The sequence below is a fragment of the Rhinoraja longicauda genome, chromosome 25, assembly GCF_053455715.1.
Source record: "Rhinoraja longicauda isolate Sanriku21f chromosome 25, sRhiLon1.1, whole genome shotgun sequence".
In the NCBI taxonomy this organism is placed as follows: Eukaryota; Metazoa; Chordata; class Chondrichthyes; order Rajiformes; family Arhynchobatidae; genus Rhinoraja; species Rhinoraja longicauda.
The window spans coordinates 14,238,747-14,255,485 of record NC_135977.1 but is presented as its reverse complement, the minus strand read 5'-3'; the positions used below and the strand labels follow the sequence as shown (position 1 = coordinate 14,255,485).

The window sequence follows — 16,739 nt, the reverse complement described above, 5'->3', positions numbered from 1 at the left end:
TGTAATCACTATTATGTACCTCATTGCATTTTTGTTTTATCTGTGCTTTCTCTGTAGCTGTATTGCGATAATGCTGCAACACTACATCCTTATGTACATTAATTGAATCAAGCCTACACTGAGTGTATGCTTGACAATATAACAAGTCAATATACATGTTGCAGAGCTATCTTTTATTCATTATCATTACACCATTATGTCTTTCGTACATTATATGTCCATTACGGTTCTTTGTCAAGTCTTTGACACGATTTGGCATGGAATTGATGAGTTTCCAAGGATATTTTCATTTCAATACAACAGCTAAATTATGGCCTCGATGAGCTTCTGCCGTGTAGTACAGTCCTTTCCTTTCGGTCTATGCTTGATAATTAACCACAGATTCTTTATCAGATTCAGGTCAGGTGAGTTACCAGACCAGTCCAAGTTAACTATCCCCTTCTGCTGGGTCACCATCTTTGGTGTGTAAAGTCTTGCTGGAATATCCCATATACATCTGAAAAAGTCTTTGCTATCTCCGGCACCACTCTTCTCTGCAATACTTCGATGTATTGTAGGGATTTCATTATTTAATCAACTGGGTGCAGTGGACCAACATTGTAGTAGATGAAACAACCCCAGAACATTATCTTTTCATTTTTGGATTTGGTTGATTTGGCATTTTCTCACTGGCTCTCCAACTGATCTCCAAACATGTCGACTACCATGACCCTGAAGTAAGAAAGTGCTTTTGTCACTGAATAACACCTTTCTCCACAATCTTTATATTTTAACGAAAACTGGTATCATTTCTTCTTCAGCACAGCAGTTGAAAATTGTTTTTTCATATCGAACTGAAGGCATATTTCACAGAAATCACTCAAAATGAATACCCAGATAGTGAAAAATGGCCAGAAACTTTTTTTCAGAGAGATTTAGAAGGTTTCAGAAAAATATAAGAACAAATGGTGGACAAAGAAATTCATCATATGAAAAAAAAATAGCAAAGTCAGCCTGGGATTCAATTAATTTGAACAAGGATGTACATTCTGCATGCTGATATTTTTATCTTTTCCCTACCTATTGTACTTGTCTATGGGTTGATTGTACTCTTTGGTAGTATGATTTGACTGGATAGTACATAAAGGTTTTCACTGTATCTCAACACACGTGACAATAATTAACCGGTACCAATACCTTCTGCCCCATCTGTGAAACAGTGAGACTTCATCGGTCACCTCAGAACATACAAACCAGAATGGAAGCAAGATATCCTCCAGCCTGGAAAGAAAATCTTGCCAACAAGAAAAAAGGACTTGTGCAAACCGTCTCTCTCATTCCTGTCAGCCAACTCTCACCTATCCTCGCCAATACGTTATATCCTTCACCGTGAGCTTTTATTTTCCACGATGACTTGTAACTCTTCAAGTCACAACTCTGCAGCTTGGACATGGATCATCTCACAAAACTTGCCCACATAAAAATCTAAATGACCTTTTTTGGCAACCGGTACCCACCACGCGAGCGAAACATGCACGAGATAGCCCAGCTGTTGGCGGTTGTGCAGCAGAAAAAAACCAGAAACAGACTTTTGAAGCGACATACTAACGAACCCCCCAAAGTTTTGCTTAGTCTCATGTCTGTAGATACTACTTTTAAAGGCGATACTTAATGCATGAGGGGAGCTCTACCCCGCTTGGCCGACGAACGGTGAGTGAGTCACTTCAAGAGGCTTTGGTCACCCATCCCTTTAAGAGGCTTTGGTCGGGTGTCGCTGAGCAACAACAGCAGGGAGGCGCATGCGCAGACCCGTCCCGCCCCCTCACCTCCCCCCGCGACGACGACTCCAGTTGAACGACTGATCTCGCGAGTTTTGCGACGGACAGCCGGCGGGCGGCAAGCGCCTCACTGAGGGAGGTATCGGGCCGAGCGTAGGGCAGCGGCGGCCGGGGCCCGCGCAGCGCAAGGATGAGCATCCCACTGAAAATATCGGAGATCGAGGCCGAGGTAACGAGAAGCGGAGCGTAGCCACCGAGTGAGCAGACGGCGCAGGCCGGGCGGGTCAGGGCTCCTCTCCTCTCCGTTTTCCCAGCCAGCCCGGCCACGCTATACCTACAAAAAGATCAGCAGTGATCATCGTAGACACCGGAGCTTTGGCCCAGTCGGCGGGTCCGCGCTGCTCCTCGCCGACGCCTAGTTTCCCCCTCCCCTTGCTACGCCATGGACCCTGAACCTGATTCTCACGTAGATGTACCGAGGGCCCGGGCTTCCCGGTCACTTTGATGAACACGCGATACCGGTGTTGACGTGTCTCCTGTTCAGGGATATTGTTTCGTAACTCATCGACTTTCACTGTATTTTAATGACGTGTGGCACAGTGGCCTTTTTTTGCAAGCGATGGCGATTAGTTATCCTCGAGTTGATAGGAATCCCATGCACTTGTCGCCCTTGTCCTATGTTTCGGTAGTACATTTCGTATGCATCTTCTTGACGGTGTGCTAGAGGTGCAAAGTTGATTTCGCTGGATGGATTTTATGTTCCCCGAATTGGTCGAACAAGCGACTGTGCTCATCAAACTATAAAATCTCAAAACTTAGAACCCCATTGCCTTGATCTGAGTCCTGCATACATCCTCAGTCTGAAGAAGGGTCTCGACCCGAAACGTCACCCATTCCTTCTCTCCCGTGATGCTGCCTGATCTGCTGAGTTACTCCAGCATTTTGTGAATAAACTGCATACAATGAAGCGGGATGAGTCCATGTGACTCACTAGTATCTGGAGCTTTGCCCCAAATTTGAGGTAACTGTCCTGGTATCTAATCAAATGAGAGTTGGATAGAATCATACACTCAAACCCTTCCTTTCACCAAGATTCTTCCACTGTAGTTCCTGGATATGCCATGTCTTGTTAAGAGAACAGACGTAGAAGTTGATGGCTAACTCCTTGGGGTCCAATAGTGAGCAAGTTTCCTACACTCTCCCTCAGTTGAAGTTTCATTTCTATGCTGTTGAATGCCAAATGGAAGAATCACAATTGAGTGTTGTTGGTGTCGGTGGGGATGGTAGTGGGATCCAATAATTCACCACTGAAGTAGCTTCTGATACTTGAAGGGCAGAACTGTCTGATTAGGATAAGAAGATAACTGCAGATGCTGGTACAAATTGAAGGTATTTATTCACAAAATGCTGGAGTAACTCAGCAGATCAGGCAGCATCTCGGGAGAGAAGGAATGGGTGACGTTTCGGGTCGAGACCCTTCTTCAGACTGATTAGGCCTGAGGCATAGGGGAAGAAAAGAAAAATGAGGGAGGCAGTCTATCTCCTTGCCGTCTACCAGTTGCAGTAATATCTGTTGATTACTTTTTTATTAGGAGTGTGGTGATTATTTTTTGTCTTCACTGAACACAAATTTTCTGAACAAGAAGAACGGTACTCTGCTGAACAATGCAAACAATAAAAAAACAACTCAGCAGATCAAGGCTTTCTTTTCCATCAAATGTAGCACAATTGGATTCAACCACAACCTATAATTTGATGGGGCATATTCGGAAGGGAGTGTAGAAAAGGGTTTTAGATACACCTAAAATAAGGTGCGTTAAATGTGGAACTGTAATGCAGAACTACTTTTTGATTAAGCAATGGAAGCATACTATAGCCAGAAAACCAATCCCATTAACTGAAGGAATAGGTGTTCTTGAATTATCAAATTCATTTGCGAACAGTTGAGACAATTACGCAGCCAACAGAGGAGATCTCCATCCTCAAAGATAATAGAACCCAACTGGTAAGTGCAAAGATCGATGCTAAAATATTTGCAATGACCTTCACTCAGAAGTGTCAAGTAAGTGCATCTTGATCTATCCCTGAAGTTGTTGCTATGGCAGAAATTACTGTTCATCTACTTTGATTAATTATACAGGAGTCTTTTTCCTAGGTAGGGGAATCTAGGTAGAGGGCACAGGTTTAAGGTGAGAGGGGAAAGACTTAATCGGAACCAGAGGAGCAACCTTCTTGGAAGGTGTTTTGTATATGTCTGGCATGACTGTGTTAACTCAATGGTATAGTGTACAATTTGGAGATTTTAAACCCTCAAATCATCCTTTGTGTATGGAGTGCTCTACCACTCCACTAAACAATTGAGTTCCCCTTAGGATATGGTGGTGATCTTTCTGTTGGATGGCATTGACTTTTAGTTATCCAAGTGGTTTTGGTGTCAGTAGTAATGACTGTACAGCCATCATTATGGATGTGAGTCAGGATATATTGGTAACTATAAACACACAATACCATGCAATGGTTCTATAAATCTCTTCCTTGGTTTCTTGATCAGATGGCCAGGACACAGAAAAACAAAGCAACGGCTCACCACCTGGGGCTGTTGAAAGCTCGTCTGGCCAAACTACGTCGAGAACTTATCACTCCCAAAGGAGGAGGTGGAGGAGGACCTGGTGAAGGTACTGGATTTGTAATAGAATGTCTAAAATGGCGAATTAACATGCCGTGTCATTTGTTGAAATTTGGGATATCCACAATGTTGATTTTGCCCAGATGTGTGAAAATGAATGCTTTCAAAGCTTTTATATATTGTTCAAAGTACTAATTTCCATGCTTTGTAGGGTGAGCGGGGTACTATAATTGGAGAGAATGGTGCTGGGAAGTATTTTTAAAGAGTAAATATAGTGATGATGAGGAAGAGAATTTGCGATAACAGCGTTATAGTGTTTGCTGGCTCTATCACAAATAGTTGAGTAGACGTTAATGATCAGAAGAGGTGGAATGGGACCCTGCAAGTATTCAAAGGCAAGGCTGGGATCTTGCAATCCATTTGTCGGAGTAGAGTGAGCCATTTCGCCTCTGCAAGGGCAGTGGTAAAGGAGGCTAAGTGAAATATAAACAACAGGAAGAACATGGCACATTAAGCAGCATGTGTGAGGCAATGTGATGGTTAATATTTCATAAGACACCCCCTGAAACATCGATCGTCTCTTTGCCACCACCAATACTGCTTCACCTAGCAGTTTATATTTTTGCTCCAGGTTCCAACATCTGCAGTCTCTTGTGTCTCCAAAATGAAGGTTGAGACTGTTCATCTTATGAGAAAATAAATTGATTGGATCAAGCTGCCATGACATTGCTGAATGATCACGTATCAGTTTTCAAATGTCATGGATATTGCTTTAAATGGTTTGTTTGGAATTTCTAAAAACATATTTGTTGAAGCACATTAAAATTGGGAAGTGAATTAAAGCATTCAAATAAAATATCATTTAGAAACAGTTTGAGGTTAGGAATCTCCATTAAAGTGAATCAATGCTGGCCCATTACCAAATGTGATGAACTTACAAAATGATACAATAAAACTTTATTCATCCCCAGAGGGAAATTGGTCTGCCAACAGTCACAACACACAACAAGGTACACGAAAACGTGAAATTAAAATTAAATTAAAAGTGAGAAAAAAGAAAAAGACAAGCGACTGTTGGCTTGCTGCCTTGTGCACAGCCCCATAACCGGAACAAATGAACAAACAAACAAACACACGTAGACTTATCCCCTGGGCAGAGGATTCTAAAACTAGAGTCCCCCTCCCCCACACCGGGGCCCCCCTTTGTTCTCCCACTGTCTCTCACGGCGGTCCCCATTGTTCTCCACGGCAGTCCCCCACGCCAGGTTCTCCCTTGTTCTTCATGGTGGTCTCCCCATGCCGGGTCCCAAGTTCCAAGATTTAGAGCCAGTGATGATGAAGGAATGGCAATATATTTCCGAGTCAGGACTTACAAGGGATTCTACAGGTTCAGCTGTTCGTATGAAAATATTCCCCTTTTTTATTGGTAGAGGTTGTGAGTTTGGAGATGCAGCCAGAGCAGCTTAGCCAAGTAACTAAAGAGCACATTGAAGCTGGTACACCTTGCAGTCACTTGCACTATGATGGAGGAATTAATTTTTAGGCAGGATAGGGTGCCAATCAGTTTAGTTGCTTTGTCCTGGATGGTGTTATGTTTCTTGACTGTTGTAAATGCTGCCCTGATGCAGATGTATTTCATCATGCTTCTGACCTGTTTCTTCTGGATGATTCATGGCTTTGGTGTCAGAAGGCGAGTCACTTGCTGCAGGTTACCCAGCATCTAACCCTCTAGTAGCCACAGTAAATGCATGGCTGGTCTGTTAAATTTCTGGTTATTGGCGACCCTGAGCATGGTATTTTGCAATAGTAATGTAATTGAATGTCAAGGATAGGTGAGTAGCCAAATTGGATATGCCAAATTTAAAAAATGTGCTTTTATAATCGCTAATTATTTATGCCGGTGTGAATTTATTGATGATTGTTTTTCCTCTATATTTCTTGTTGGTGCTAGGGTTTGATGTTGCCAAGACTGGGGACGCCCGGATTGGGTTTGTGGGTTTCCCTTCTGTTGGAAAATCTACATTACTAAGTAATCTGGCAGGAGTTTATTCTGAAGTTGCAGCCTATGAGTTTACTACTTTGACAACTGTACCAGGGGTGATTCGCTATAAAGGAGCCAAGATACAGGTATGATGTGGAAACTCAGATGGGTAACTGTAGATAGAGGTATATTGTGCGTGGTTAAGATAAGACAAATTGGTTATCCTACCAAACTTATTAAGATTTTAGATTATTATTTTTTTTAGAGATACAGTGCGGAAACAGGCCCTTCGGCCCACCGGGTCTGCGCCGCCCAGCGATCCCCGCACATTAACACTATCCTACACACACTAGAGACAATATTTTTAAAAACATTTGCCCAGCCAAATAACCTACATACCTGTACGTCTTTGGAGGGTGGGAGGAAACCGAAGATCTCGGAGAAAACCCACGCAGGTCACGGGGAGAACGTACAAACTATGTACAGACGGCAGCCGTAGTCAGGATTGAACCCGAGTCTCCGGCGCTGCATTCGCTGTAAGGCAGCAACTCTACCGCTGCGCCACCGTGCCGCCCTCACATAGTCAACGTGAGCTTGGTATTGTAAATAAGTCAGCCCATTTTCTCTGCTGGTGCATTTAAGGAACATTAGTTTATTCCAGTCAATAGTAAATACTTGGCTATGTATTTACTTGTCATCTTCAGTAAATTTGCCCTTTAACTGTGGTAGAGACAGCAACAATGGCCCACAAACATGCTGATTAAATACATTGTGTAAAATTATTTTAAAGTTTGTACAGAACACAAACATGTTCTTGAAATTGAGAGCTGACCTAACTAAGGAATGATGTGTAGGAAAATAACTGCAGATGCTGGTACAAATAAGTTGATACCAAACTAAGGAATGATTTCCTTGTTTCCAGGAAATGATAGATAGGTGCTGTAGATGGAATATCTATTACAGTGACAGTGGACAGATGGGCTATATTGTAGTGACGGTGGAAGGCAACGTTGGGATAGAATTTGAGGGCTTTTCATTTGATTTTGCGCAATATTTTAATTTATTTTGGACACTTACCATTTATTTTGGACATTTAACCACATTTGTATTCCTGCCCAGCTGCTTGATCTTCCAGGTATCATTGAAGGAGCCAAAGATGGCAAAGGCCGTGGGCGACAGGTTATTGCTGGTAAGTTGCGTGTTTCAACATATGACAAAAGATTAATTTCGTTTTTGAATAAAGAACTGTTCTGAACACTTCATTATATATCCCAGCAAATCGTGTGTGCGGGACAAGGAATCTAGTAACTTGTAATTCCTGTCTTGATATTGGTTTATTATTGCTACACATATCAGGACACAGTTTCTTGCTAGCCTGTTAAATCGTATTATAGTATGGATATAATCAAGCCATATACAATCACAACAGGTAGTGCCAAGAGGAACATACCAGATTGCAGAATATAGTGTTTATGGTTATGGTGTTACAGTTATTGAATGCAGGAGTGGGGTAGAGTTACTGAGACTATCTCCGAAGGATGCTTTCTCTGATGCATCTACTGAAGTTGGTAGGAGTCATTGGAGACACGCCGAACTTCCTTTTAAGGAAGTCGAAGCGTGATGTTCTTTCTTCACTGTAGGTTCAACATGGTTGGCCCTTAAAGCTCTTTAACATCTCGACTTAAACACCATTGATCCTGACTGGTGCATAGACCATGTCATTTTCTGAAATCATCAACCAGTCCATTCATCTTGCTGGAGAGGTTGTTATCTTGATACCTTGCCAGTCAGCATTCTATCTCTTTCCTTTACTCCATCTCATCATTATTTGAAATCCGGCCCATTACAGTGTTGTCATCAGCAAACAGGTAATTGGAGTTTTCTCAGGGAATGGTAAATCTGAACCTTGTCTGTTTTTCAAAGGATCAGTTGGTAAACTCATTGCGTTGTTTCCTTCCTCTATCTCAGTGGCTCGAACCTGTAACTTAATCCTGATCGTACTCGATGTGCTGAAGCCTCTGGTACACAAGAAGATAATTGAGAATGAAGTAGAAGGCTTTGGAATCCGGCTTAACAAGCAGCCTCCCAACATTGGGTTCAGGAAGAAGGACAAGGGAGGCATTAATTTGACATCTACGGTAGGTGACACGAAATTATTAAAAAGATTGACATTGGATCAGAATTGCATGAACCTGTGATCAATGTTGGGTGGGGATATAATTTCATCTCACTGGATTGATTTAAAAAGCTGTTTAGTATTGGTTGTAATGTTGGTTATTTTATACAGTTGGGTTACAGTGTTGTATTATCCATGAATATTGTGTTTTTAAAATTTCATTTATAATATTCGTGTATGGATGCTTGGGAAATTTATTTGAAGTTTATTTTGAGCCATTTGTGCATTTTAAATTAAAATGGTTCAAATGAGCAAAGATAGCAGGTAAAAGGAACCTTTTGCATTTCTAAGCATTTATTTGTTGTACCCATAAGATAAGCAGGAACCCTATGATCAATGATGTTGATGTCCCATCCATGATCCATAGGGTGGTGTAGCGGTAGAGCTACTGCCTTACAGCGCCTGAGACTCGGGTTCGATCCTGACTACCGGTGCTGTCTGTATGGAGTTTGTATGTTCTCCCTGTGACCTGTGGGTTTTCTCCGAGATCTTCGGTTTCCTCCCACACCAAAGATGGTACAGGTTTGTAGGTTAATTGGCTTGGTATAAATGTAAAATCATCCTTGGTGTGCCTAGGATCGTGGTAATGTGCGGGGATCGCTGGTTGATGCAGACTCGGGTGGCGAAGGGCCTGTTCTGCTCTGTATCTCTAAACTAAACTAAAAATCTGGATATAAATTAGCAAAAACATTTTGCAGTGTGGCCAGATTGAAAGTGAGATATATTTTTGAGGGCAATTCATACTCGCTACTGTCATTCAAACTGTGCTGCAACATGGAGCATCAGATTCCTAATGCTTCCAAACGGATCTGGTTAGACTTGTGTTTATTTCAGCAACTCGATTCATTTTAAAGGAGAGTAATTATCCTGATGCAGAACGGTACGTTTCAGAATATTTGAATTAACTGAGGAAACAAATATAGTAAATGCATTTCTTTCTTTATATGTGCTTTGCAGTGTTTTAGTGTTTAATAATTTTTAGATTCATTTTAATAATTTTGATTATTTTTGATTGCGAACATCACCATCAATCACTGTCTTTGGACAGTTTGTCAGCTGAATTAGCCTTAATCACAGAATGACATGGAATTAGCCCATTAAACCCGTCAAGTCCTTTTGACTCTAAGCCCTGTTTGCTTGTCGTCTCAAAATCCTGCACATGCTTTCCCTTTAATGTTTATCTAACTCTCTTGAATACATTACATGAGTATTCAAGTTATGGGAACCCTTGGAGAATTCAAAAATCACTGCCCTAAAATTAGAGATATGACATAACATTTTGTCTCACAGAATTGTGTGAGGGAAATAAAAAGTAAACAAGTTTATCTTTTACAATTCGAGTTCCATGATGCATGTGGAGATGAGCGCCTTTGTGTTACGAAATATCACACCGGTATTTTCTAGGAATGCAACTTCGAATTGAATCTGCCTCCACAATTTCTCCAGACACTAATCATCGAATAATGCCTCCACCTTCTACCTCGGGGTTTCCAGCTCCGGTTCCAGACCTCCCAATTCGGACCCAACCCGAACTACAGGCTCCAACAGTCCATCTGCCGCTTATAAGACATCTACTACAAACCCACTGACTCCCACAGCTATCTGGACTACACTTCTTCCTACCCTGTCTCCTGCAGGTGTTTCACACTAGGACATCATAGATGTCCTCATTCTTCAGGAAACGGGGCTTCCCCTCTTCCATCATAGATGAGGCTCTCACTAGGGCCTCCTTTATATCCCGCAGCTCCGCTCTTGCTCCCCCTCCCCCATTCGTAACAAGGACAGAATCCCCCTCGTCCTCACCTTCCACCCCATCAGCCAGCGTATTCAACAAATCATCCTCCAACATTTCCGTCACCTCCAACGGGACCCCACTACTGGTCACATCTTCCCATCACCTCCTCTTTCTGCATTCCGCAGAGATCGTTCCCTCCGTAACTCCCTGGTCCACTCGTTCCTTCCTACCCAAACCACCCCCTGTCCCTTTACCTCCCCCCTCAACTCCATCCAAGGACCCAAACTGTCTTTCCAGGTGAGACAGAGGTTCACCTGCAATTCCTCCAACCTCATCTATTGTATCCGCTGCTCTAGATGTCAACTTCTCTACGTCAGCGAGACCAAACGCAGACTCGGCGATCGTTTCGCTCAACACCTTCGCTCAGTACGCCTTAACCAACCTGATCTCCTGGTAGCTGAGCACTTCAACTCCCCCTCCCACTCCCAGTCTGACCTTTCTGTCATGGGCCTCCTCCAGTGCCATAGTGAGGCCCACTGGAAATTGGAGGAACAGCACCTCATATTTCGCTTGCAGCCCAGCAGTATGAACATTGACCTTCAACTTTAGATTGTTCCTCTGTCCCTCTCTTCCCCTCCCTCTTCCCAGTTCTCCCTCTGCCTTCCTATCTCCACCTATATCCTTTCTTTGTCCCGCCATCATTTTGTGGTATTTGGCCCTTTTGTCAATGGTCTGGAAATAGTTTGTCCCTGTGTAGATAATTCAGATTTTAACTGCTGCTGTAAGATCTTTCAACCTCCTGTTCCAAGAACAACCATGGCACAACTGAAATTCTACATCCCTGAAATAATTCTGCACTCTTAAGATATGGATATCTTTTTTAAGGCATGTTCCCAGAACAAAATGCATGTCAAGATTCAGGAGTGGGTTTTTTTTGTCATCTGCATTAAATTTGAATCATTATAGCCAGAGGTTTGGTATTTGTTGCTTGACTCAGTGCTTTGAATTTTTTATCATGGTTTCTCAATCTCCTTTTCCATTTTCAGTGATGTGTGCACAAAGACCCTTGGATTCTTTTGTACTTGTACCCTCATTAGAATTGTGGCATTTAGTTTATAATGTGCCTCTTTTTTTACCACATTGTAACACCACAAAATTTATCTGCCGTAACTTTCACCTGCCGTGTGTCTGCCCAGTCTGTTTGTATTTTCTTACCGTCCTCCTATGCTTTTAAGCTTTGGAACACCTACAAATTTGGAGCTTGTGTGCCTACAACGGTTTGCTGTTGCATGACCAATTTTCTATACACATTGCCCTGTCCCTATTAATCCTTGAGCTAAATTTCTAATGACAAAGACCGCTGGGTAGCATTTTAAACGGCTATTGAACTATTGGCACATCAGCTGCATTTTCCTCATCTGCGCTATCTTTTACCATCAAAACTATCCAATCAGTTAAATGTGATTTGCCTTTATCAGATCCATAATTGCTTTCTCTAACCAATCCACACTTGTCCAAGTGACTGTTAAACGTCCCAAATTATACTTTATAAAACTTTCCTCGCCCTTTGTGATTTAACCGACTGGCCTGCATTTACTGCAATATCTGGAGGCTTTTATTTTGAATATTTGAAATTCAGCCTGCCTTTCTTCTTGCCTTCTCTTCTTGCCTTCTCTTCCCTACCACAATCAGCCTGAAAAGGGTGCCAATCTGAAACTTCACCTGTCCATGTTCTCCAGAGATGCTGCCTAACCTGCTAAGTTGCTCGAGCACTTTGTGTCTTTTTAAAACCAGCATTTGCAATTCCCTGTGTCTCCACAATATTTAAGTTTGAAGGACCAACAGTTGTAATTCTATGCAAAGCCTTGATTTTTCATCTCCTGTACAGAATAATCTCCAGCTTCCCAGATAGCTCATTGATCAAATGCCCTGACTGACCTACAAAAAGAGGTTAAAATGCCAACATCAAAACAACATCCAAGAGGGCTGAAGTAGCACAAACCTGCAACTATCTACTGGTCATGGAAATGAGATGAAGAATTAACTGATCGATGTTTCGTCTTCCGATGCCCAGCTTTTATCACTGAGCAAAACGGCTTTAGCTCAGAGAATGATGTGTGCCGTTACTTTTGTATATCCATTTTACTCTGTTTTGCCCTGCAGTGTGTGCAGACTGAACTGGACATGGAAACTGTGAAAAGTATCCTCGCTGAATATAAAATCCACAATGCTGACATCACATTACGTAGCGATTCAACAGCAGATGACCTGATTGATGTAGTTGAAGGTAATAGGTAAGTATTCTGCATTAGCATCAAGGTGTTGCCCTTGATTCAAAAGACAGATTATCATTTAAATGGTGAGAGACTGGAAAACGAGGGATCTGCGTACTCTTGTGCATGAAGTAATGGCAATGTGACCTTTGTTGCCAGGTGTTTAGGTTTAAAAATAGAGAATACACACCTTGACTACTGTGTATGTGGAAATCAAAAACTTGCAGAGGCTGAAATAAAATCATAAATTGCTGGAAACATTCAGCAGGTCAAGGCAGCATCTGTTGAAGGAGTAACCAAGTTAACAACACGTAGAAGATATTTAATCAGAACTATGCGCAGTTTGGTTTCCTTACTTAAGAAAGAATGTAATAGAATTGGAGGCTGCCCAAAATGATTCATTGGGCTAATTCCTAGGATGAGAGGGCAGTTCCATCATGAGTATTCTTTGGAGTTTAGGAAAATGAGGTTCTATCTTATTGAAACATATGAGACCCTGAGGGAGTCTGACAGGGTAGATGTTGCCTCTAAAAGAAGGATCTTGAATGAGGAGACATAGTTGAATGGTAACAGGGGCCATCGTGTAAAAATTAGTGCAAGGTATTTCTTCTTGTGGAGAGGGGTGAATTTGTGGAAGTCTCTACCCCAATGTTGGGGTATCACCAGTTATTTAAATAGGAGATGGATACATTTGTAGACGCTGGTGAATTGACTATGGAGAACTGGCACGGGAGTTGAGGCCTGGGACAGATCACATTGATTGCGAAGCAACCTTGAGAGGCCAGATGGCCTGCTCCTATTTTCTGGTGTATTTGGGCTTCTAACCCAATAAAGCATCGATCTCATGATGCTTATTAATATTTGGATTTCAAAATGCATTGTTAACCCATCTCTTGCATTTTTCATCTCCCATTGGGACACTGATTTTTGTCAGTGGGTCATTTACCTAATTGCTGAAACATATAAAGGGTAATCATCTCACTCTCCACACTGCCCAGATCTCTCATCATTTTGTGTCCTTCTATCAAATCTACGCTGCCTTTTTGAAGAAAACAGTCATAACCTCTCTCATCTATCCATTAACTGCTGTCCCTCATCCCAGGGATAATTTTTGTAAACCTTTCCTGGACCCTCTCTAATGCCTGCATGTCCATCCTATAATATTTTGAACAGAATTTAGGGTGCTCAGTGTGTACTCACCTGCAATAGGGATAACGTACATTGGCCAAGTAACTTACCAACAAGTACGTCTTTGGTTTGTGGGAGGAATTCAATCCTCCAGTAATTTGTTGGCATTCTTGCCAGTATTTCCAAGCCCCTAATTTGTATCATCTGTAAATTTTGACAACTTGTTCTTGATTCCAGATCGTTAATGTAAATGTGAAGAGTTGTGGTCCTAATGGAACACATCATCTTTACAAATAAATGTATTTTACTCTTACACTTTACGTTTATTCTCAATCCATTCTGCTGTGTATGTTCCGGCTGTGCATTCTCTGAACTTATTCATTTGTCTAACTGATTGAAAGTCTGGATATAATGAAGTTTTATATTTTCATTCACTGCTCCTTCTAATACTTAAATCTTCCATAATTTTAGTCATGTAAGACTTTCCAATTTATAATCCATTCTCGCTTTATTATATTTTTTGTTCATCCTTATACTACTTTGTGCAGTATATAAATTATAAAAGATTGTAAGCCATTAACTGATCATCCAGAATTGTAATAGCCATTCTACATATATATTTAATATACTTGTACGATATTTTAGCTTAAGTAATTCGATGCTTACATAATATGAGTGTTTGCAAGCCTTGGCTGGACTAAAGTCCTGTTTTCTCCACTTCAGGGTGTACATGCCATGCATTTATGTTCTAAACAAAATAGACCAGATCTCTTTGGAGGAACTGGATGTCATTTATAAAATACCACACTGTGTACCAATTTCTGCACATCACCGTTGGAACTTTGATGATCTCCTGGAAAGGTTGTGGGACTACTTGGAACTTGTTCGCATGTAGGTACCTTTTTGAGTGAGGACAGTGATTCACAGTTTTTTTTTGTTGCTGTTGGGATGCTTTGATAATAAATGGTTTGAAATGTTATTGTTGCAGTTACACAAAACCCAAGGGGCAGTTACCTGATTACACTTCCCCTGTTGTGCTACCACATAGAAAAACTGCAGTTGAGGATTTCTGCATGAAAATTCATAAAAATCTAATTAAGGAATTCAAATAGTAAGTAATCCTTCATTTGTTATCATAGTCAAGATGTTTGATATAAAATGCGAGATGCCGATTATGTGACAGAGGAAGTGCTTTTGGTAATTAGTTTTTTTTTCTGTTCCAGTGCTTTGGTGTGGGGCGCCTCTGTGAAATATAATCCACAGAAAGTTGGCAAGGACCATGTGATGGAAGACGAGGATGTAATTCAGATAGTCAAGAAGTAAAATAGGCCATGATTTTCATTCTTCATCAAAGTTCCTTTATCCTGTTGCCCTGATGATATCGATTTGTGTCACACTCTGCGTGTCAGGATTGGGACCGTGCACCTCCTTTTGCCCAAACTGCAGCCAGTGTTTCATCCAAAATAGTTGCACGTGGAAACAAAAGATTTTTACCAATGCAATTGTACAATTCATCCATTAAAAGACTATTGGAACATTGCAACTGAGTACCAGAATGGAATATTAACTGTAGCTAACGTTTTGACAGTATTACAATAAGTAGCAATAATATTGCTTCTATAACTTCTTACAAAGATGGTCAAGTACACTATTAATTGAAATTAAGATTCTGATTGCTCTCCCAATGTACAGGGTTTTATTGAAGAGCAAAGTGACATCTTGAACATATTTTTCCTCGTATGATTAGGTGTGTCAAAAATGCTGCACAAAAGTGTCAATAACCCTGACTTTTCGGTACAATTTATCATTTAATTAGTCGTCTTCCCCAAATATGCACATGGATTGAAACTTGGGAAGTAACGGCTGTCTCTGGTATCCATGCGAGTGCTCTGTAAAGAAACCAACCATGTTGATCTGCCACTTTGTAATTGGGGGGGGGGGGGAAAGAGAAAGTGTGTCAAGCAGCACTGAATTGGTGCAGATTTTCGTACAGACACCCAATTCAAACTACCTAGATGGTATGGAGTGTATTTTTCACAAAAAAAATTCTTGTCCCTATTCTCATCTCAGATCTTGCCAGTCATAGGCTATTGAAAACCCTGCAAAAAGTAGTTCTCTCTAGCGTTCCAGGAAACAAATCACTAAAGAGGGGCAATCGGATCCATTAATTTGAAGTAATTCAATTTGCGCGCAACTGAGTTTGGAATTGTATGAGACATTTAATTCTTTAAAAATCTGAAACTCCAAAATGCAAGTACATGAAGAGTATAGAAACAGGTATAGAATAGAGAATGCAGAAGGGAGCAGATTAATCCATGCCATTGTAACACTACATTAACGGAGGAAGCTTGCTAATGGAGAAAAGAATGTGATATGAGGCAGATTTAGGAGAGTTGCAGATGGCTGTGGTGGAACACAGCTATTGGAGGTCATGGTTCCGAAGGAAAAAAAAGTGCAATAATCAGGCCATCTGTTTCACAACCCCCATGCTCAAATTGTCACATGTAAACACTTTAGCCTTTACTGTAGAGATACAGCATTGAAACAGACCCTCCGGCCCACTGAGTCCGTGCCAACCACAATCACCCTGTGCATGAGCACTAACCTACACGCTAGGGGCAATTTACAATTTTACAGAAGCCAATTAACCTAAAACCCTGTACATCTTTGGAGTGTGGGAGGAAACTGGAGCAATATAGACTGTACAGACAACTCCTGTAGTCAGGATCTAACCTAGGTCTCTGGTGCCGTAAGACAGCAATACTACCAATGCAGTGTGCTGCCCAGAGCACCTTTTAAGTATAGTCAAAACAAGTGATAACAATCTCAGTAGCATTGATATCAACGAACCAGTTTATCTAGAAATAGTCCAGCAGCATTTTATGGTAAAACTGTTTCACCTGCACTCTGGTACATTCATCTCCCTACTGCTGTTGTGTGGCCATTTGGGTGTTTCTAGTACTGACCCTTTGGCAAAGATATCTAAGGAAGTTCACTGCAATTAAGATAAAGTTTTTTTTTTAAAACTAGGATTTGGAGGCTCAGAGTTTGAAAGCAGCACAA

At 41.4% G+C, this 16,739-nt stretch overlaps 1 protein-coding gene across 1 annotated transcript; it reads left to right on the top strand.

Moving 5' to 3' along the window:
- Nucleotides 1-1,841: 1,841 nt before the first annotated feature.
- On the top strand, nt 1,842-15,277 carry drg1 (developmentally regulated GTP binding protein 1). The gene is made up of 9 exons (XM_078421370.1): nt 1,842-1,986; nt 4,309-4,432; nt 6,335-6,510; nt 7,484-7,553; nt 8,333-8,502; nt 12,439-12,569; nt 14,400-14,567; nt 14,665-14,787; nt 14,900-15,277. Exons 1-9 carry the CDS (start codon nt 1,948-1,950, stop codon nt 14,997-14,999), a joined length of 1,101 nt encoding a protein of 366 aa, XP_078277496.1. The 5' UTR covers nt 1,842-1,947; the 3' UTR covers nt 15,000-15,277.
- The last annotated feature ends 1,462 nt before the right edge of the window (nt 15,278-16,739 follow it).

Bases quoted from the DNA above. Each gene is read 5' to 3' on its own strand.
- drg1 (XM_078421370.1), top strand. From the start codon at position 1,948: ATGAGCATCCCACTGAAAATATCGGAGATCGAGGCCGAG. The intron at 4,433-6,334 runs GTACTGGATTTG...TGTTGGTGCTAG, and splicing joins TGGAGGAGGACCTGGTGAAG to GGTTTGATGTTGCCAAGACT. The intron at 6,511-7,483 runs GTATGATGTGGA...ATTCCTGCCCAG, and splicing joins ATAAAGGAGCCAAGATACAG to CTGCTTGATCTTCCAGGTAT.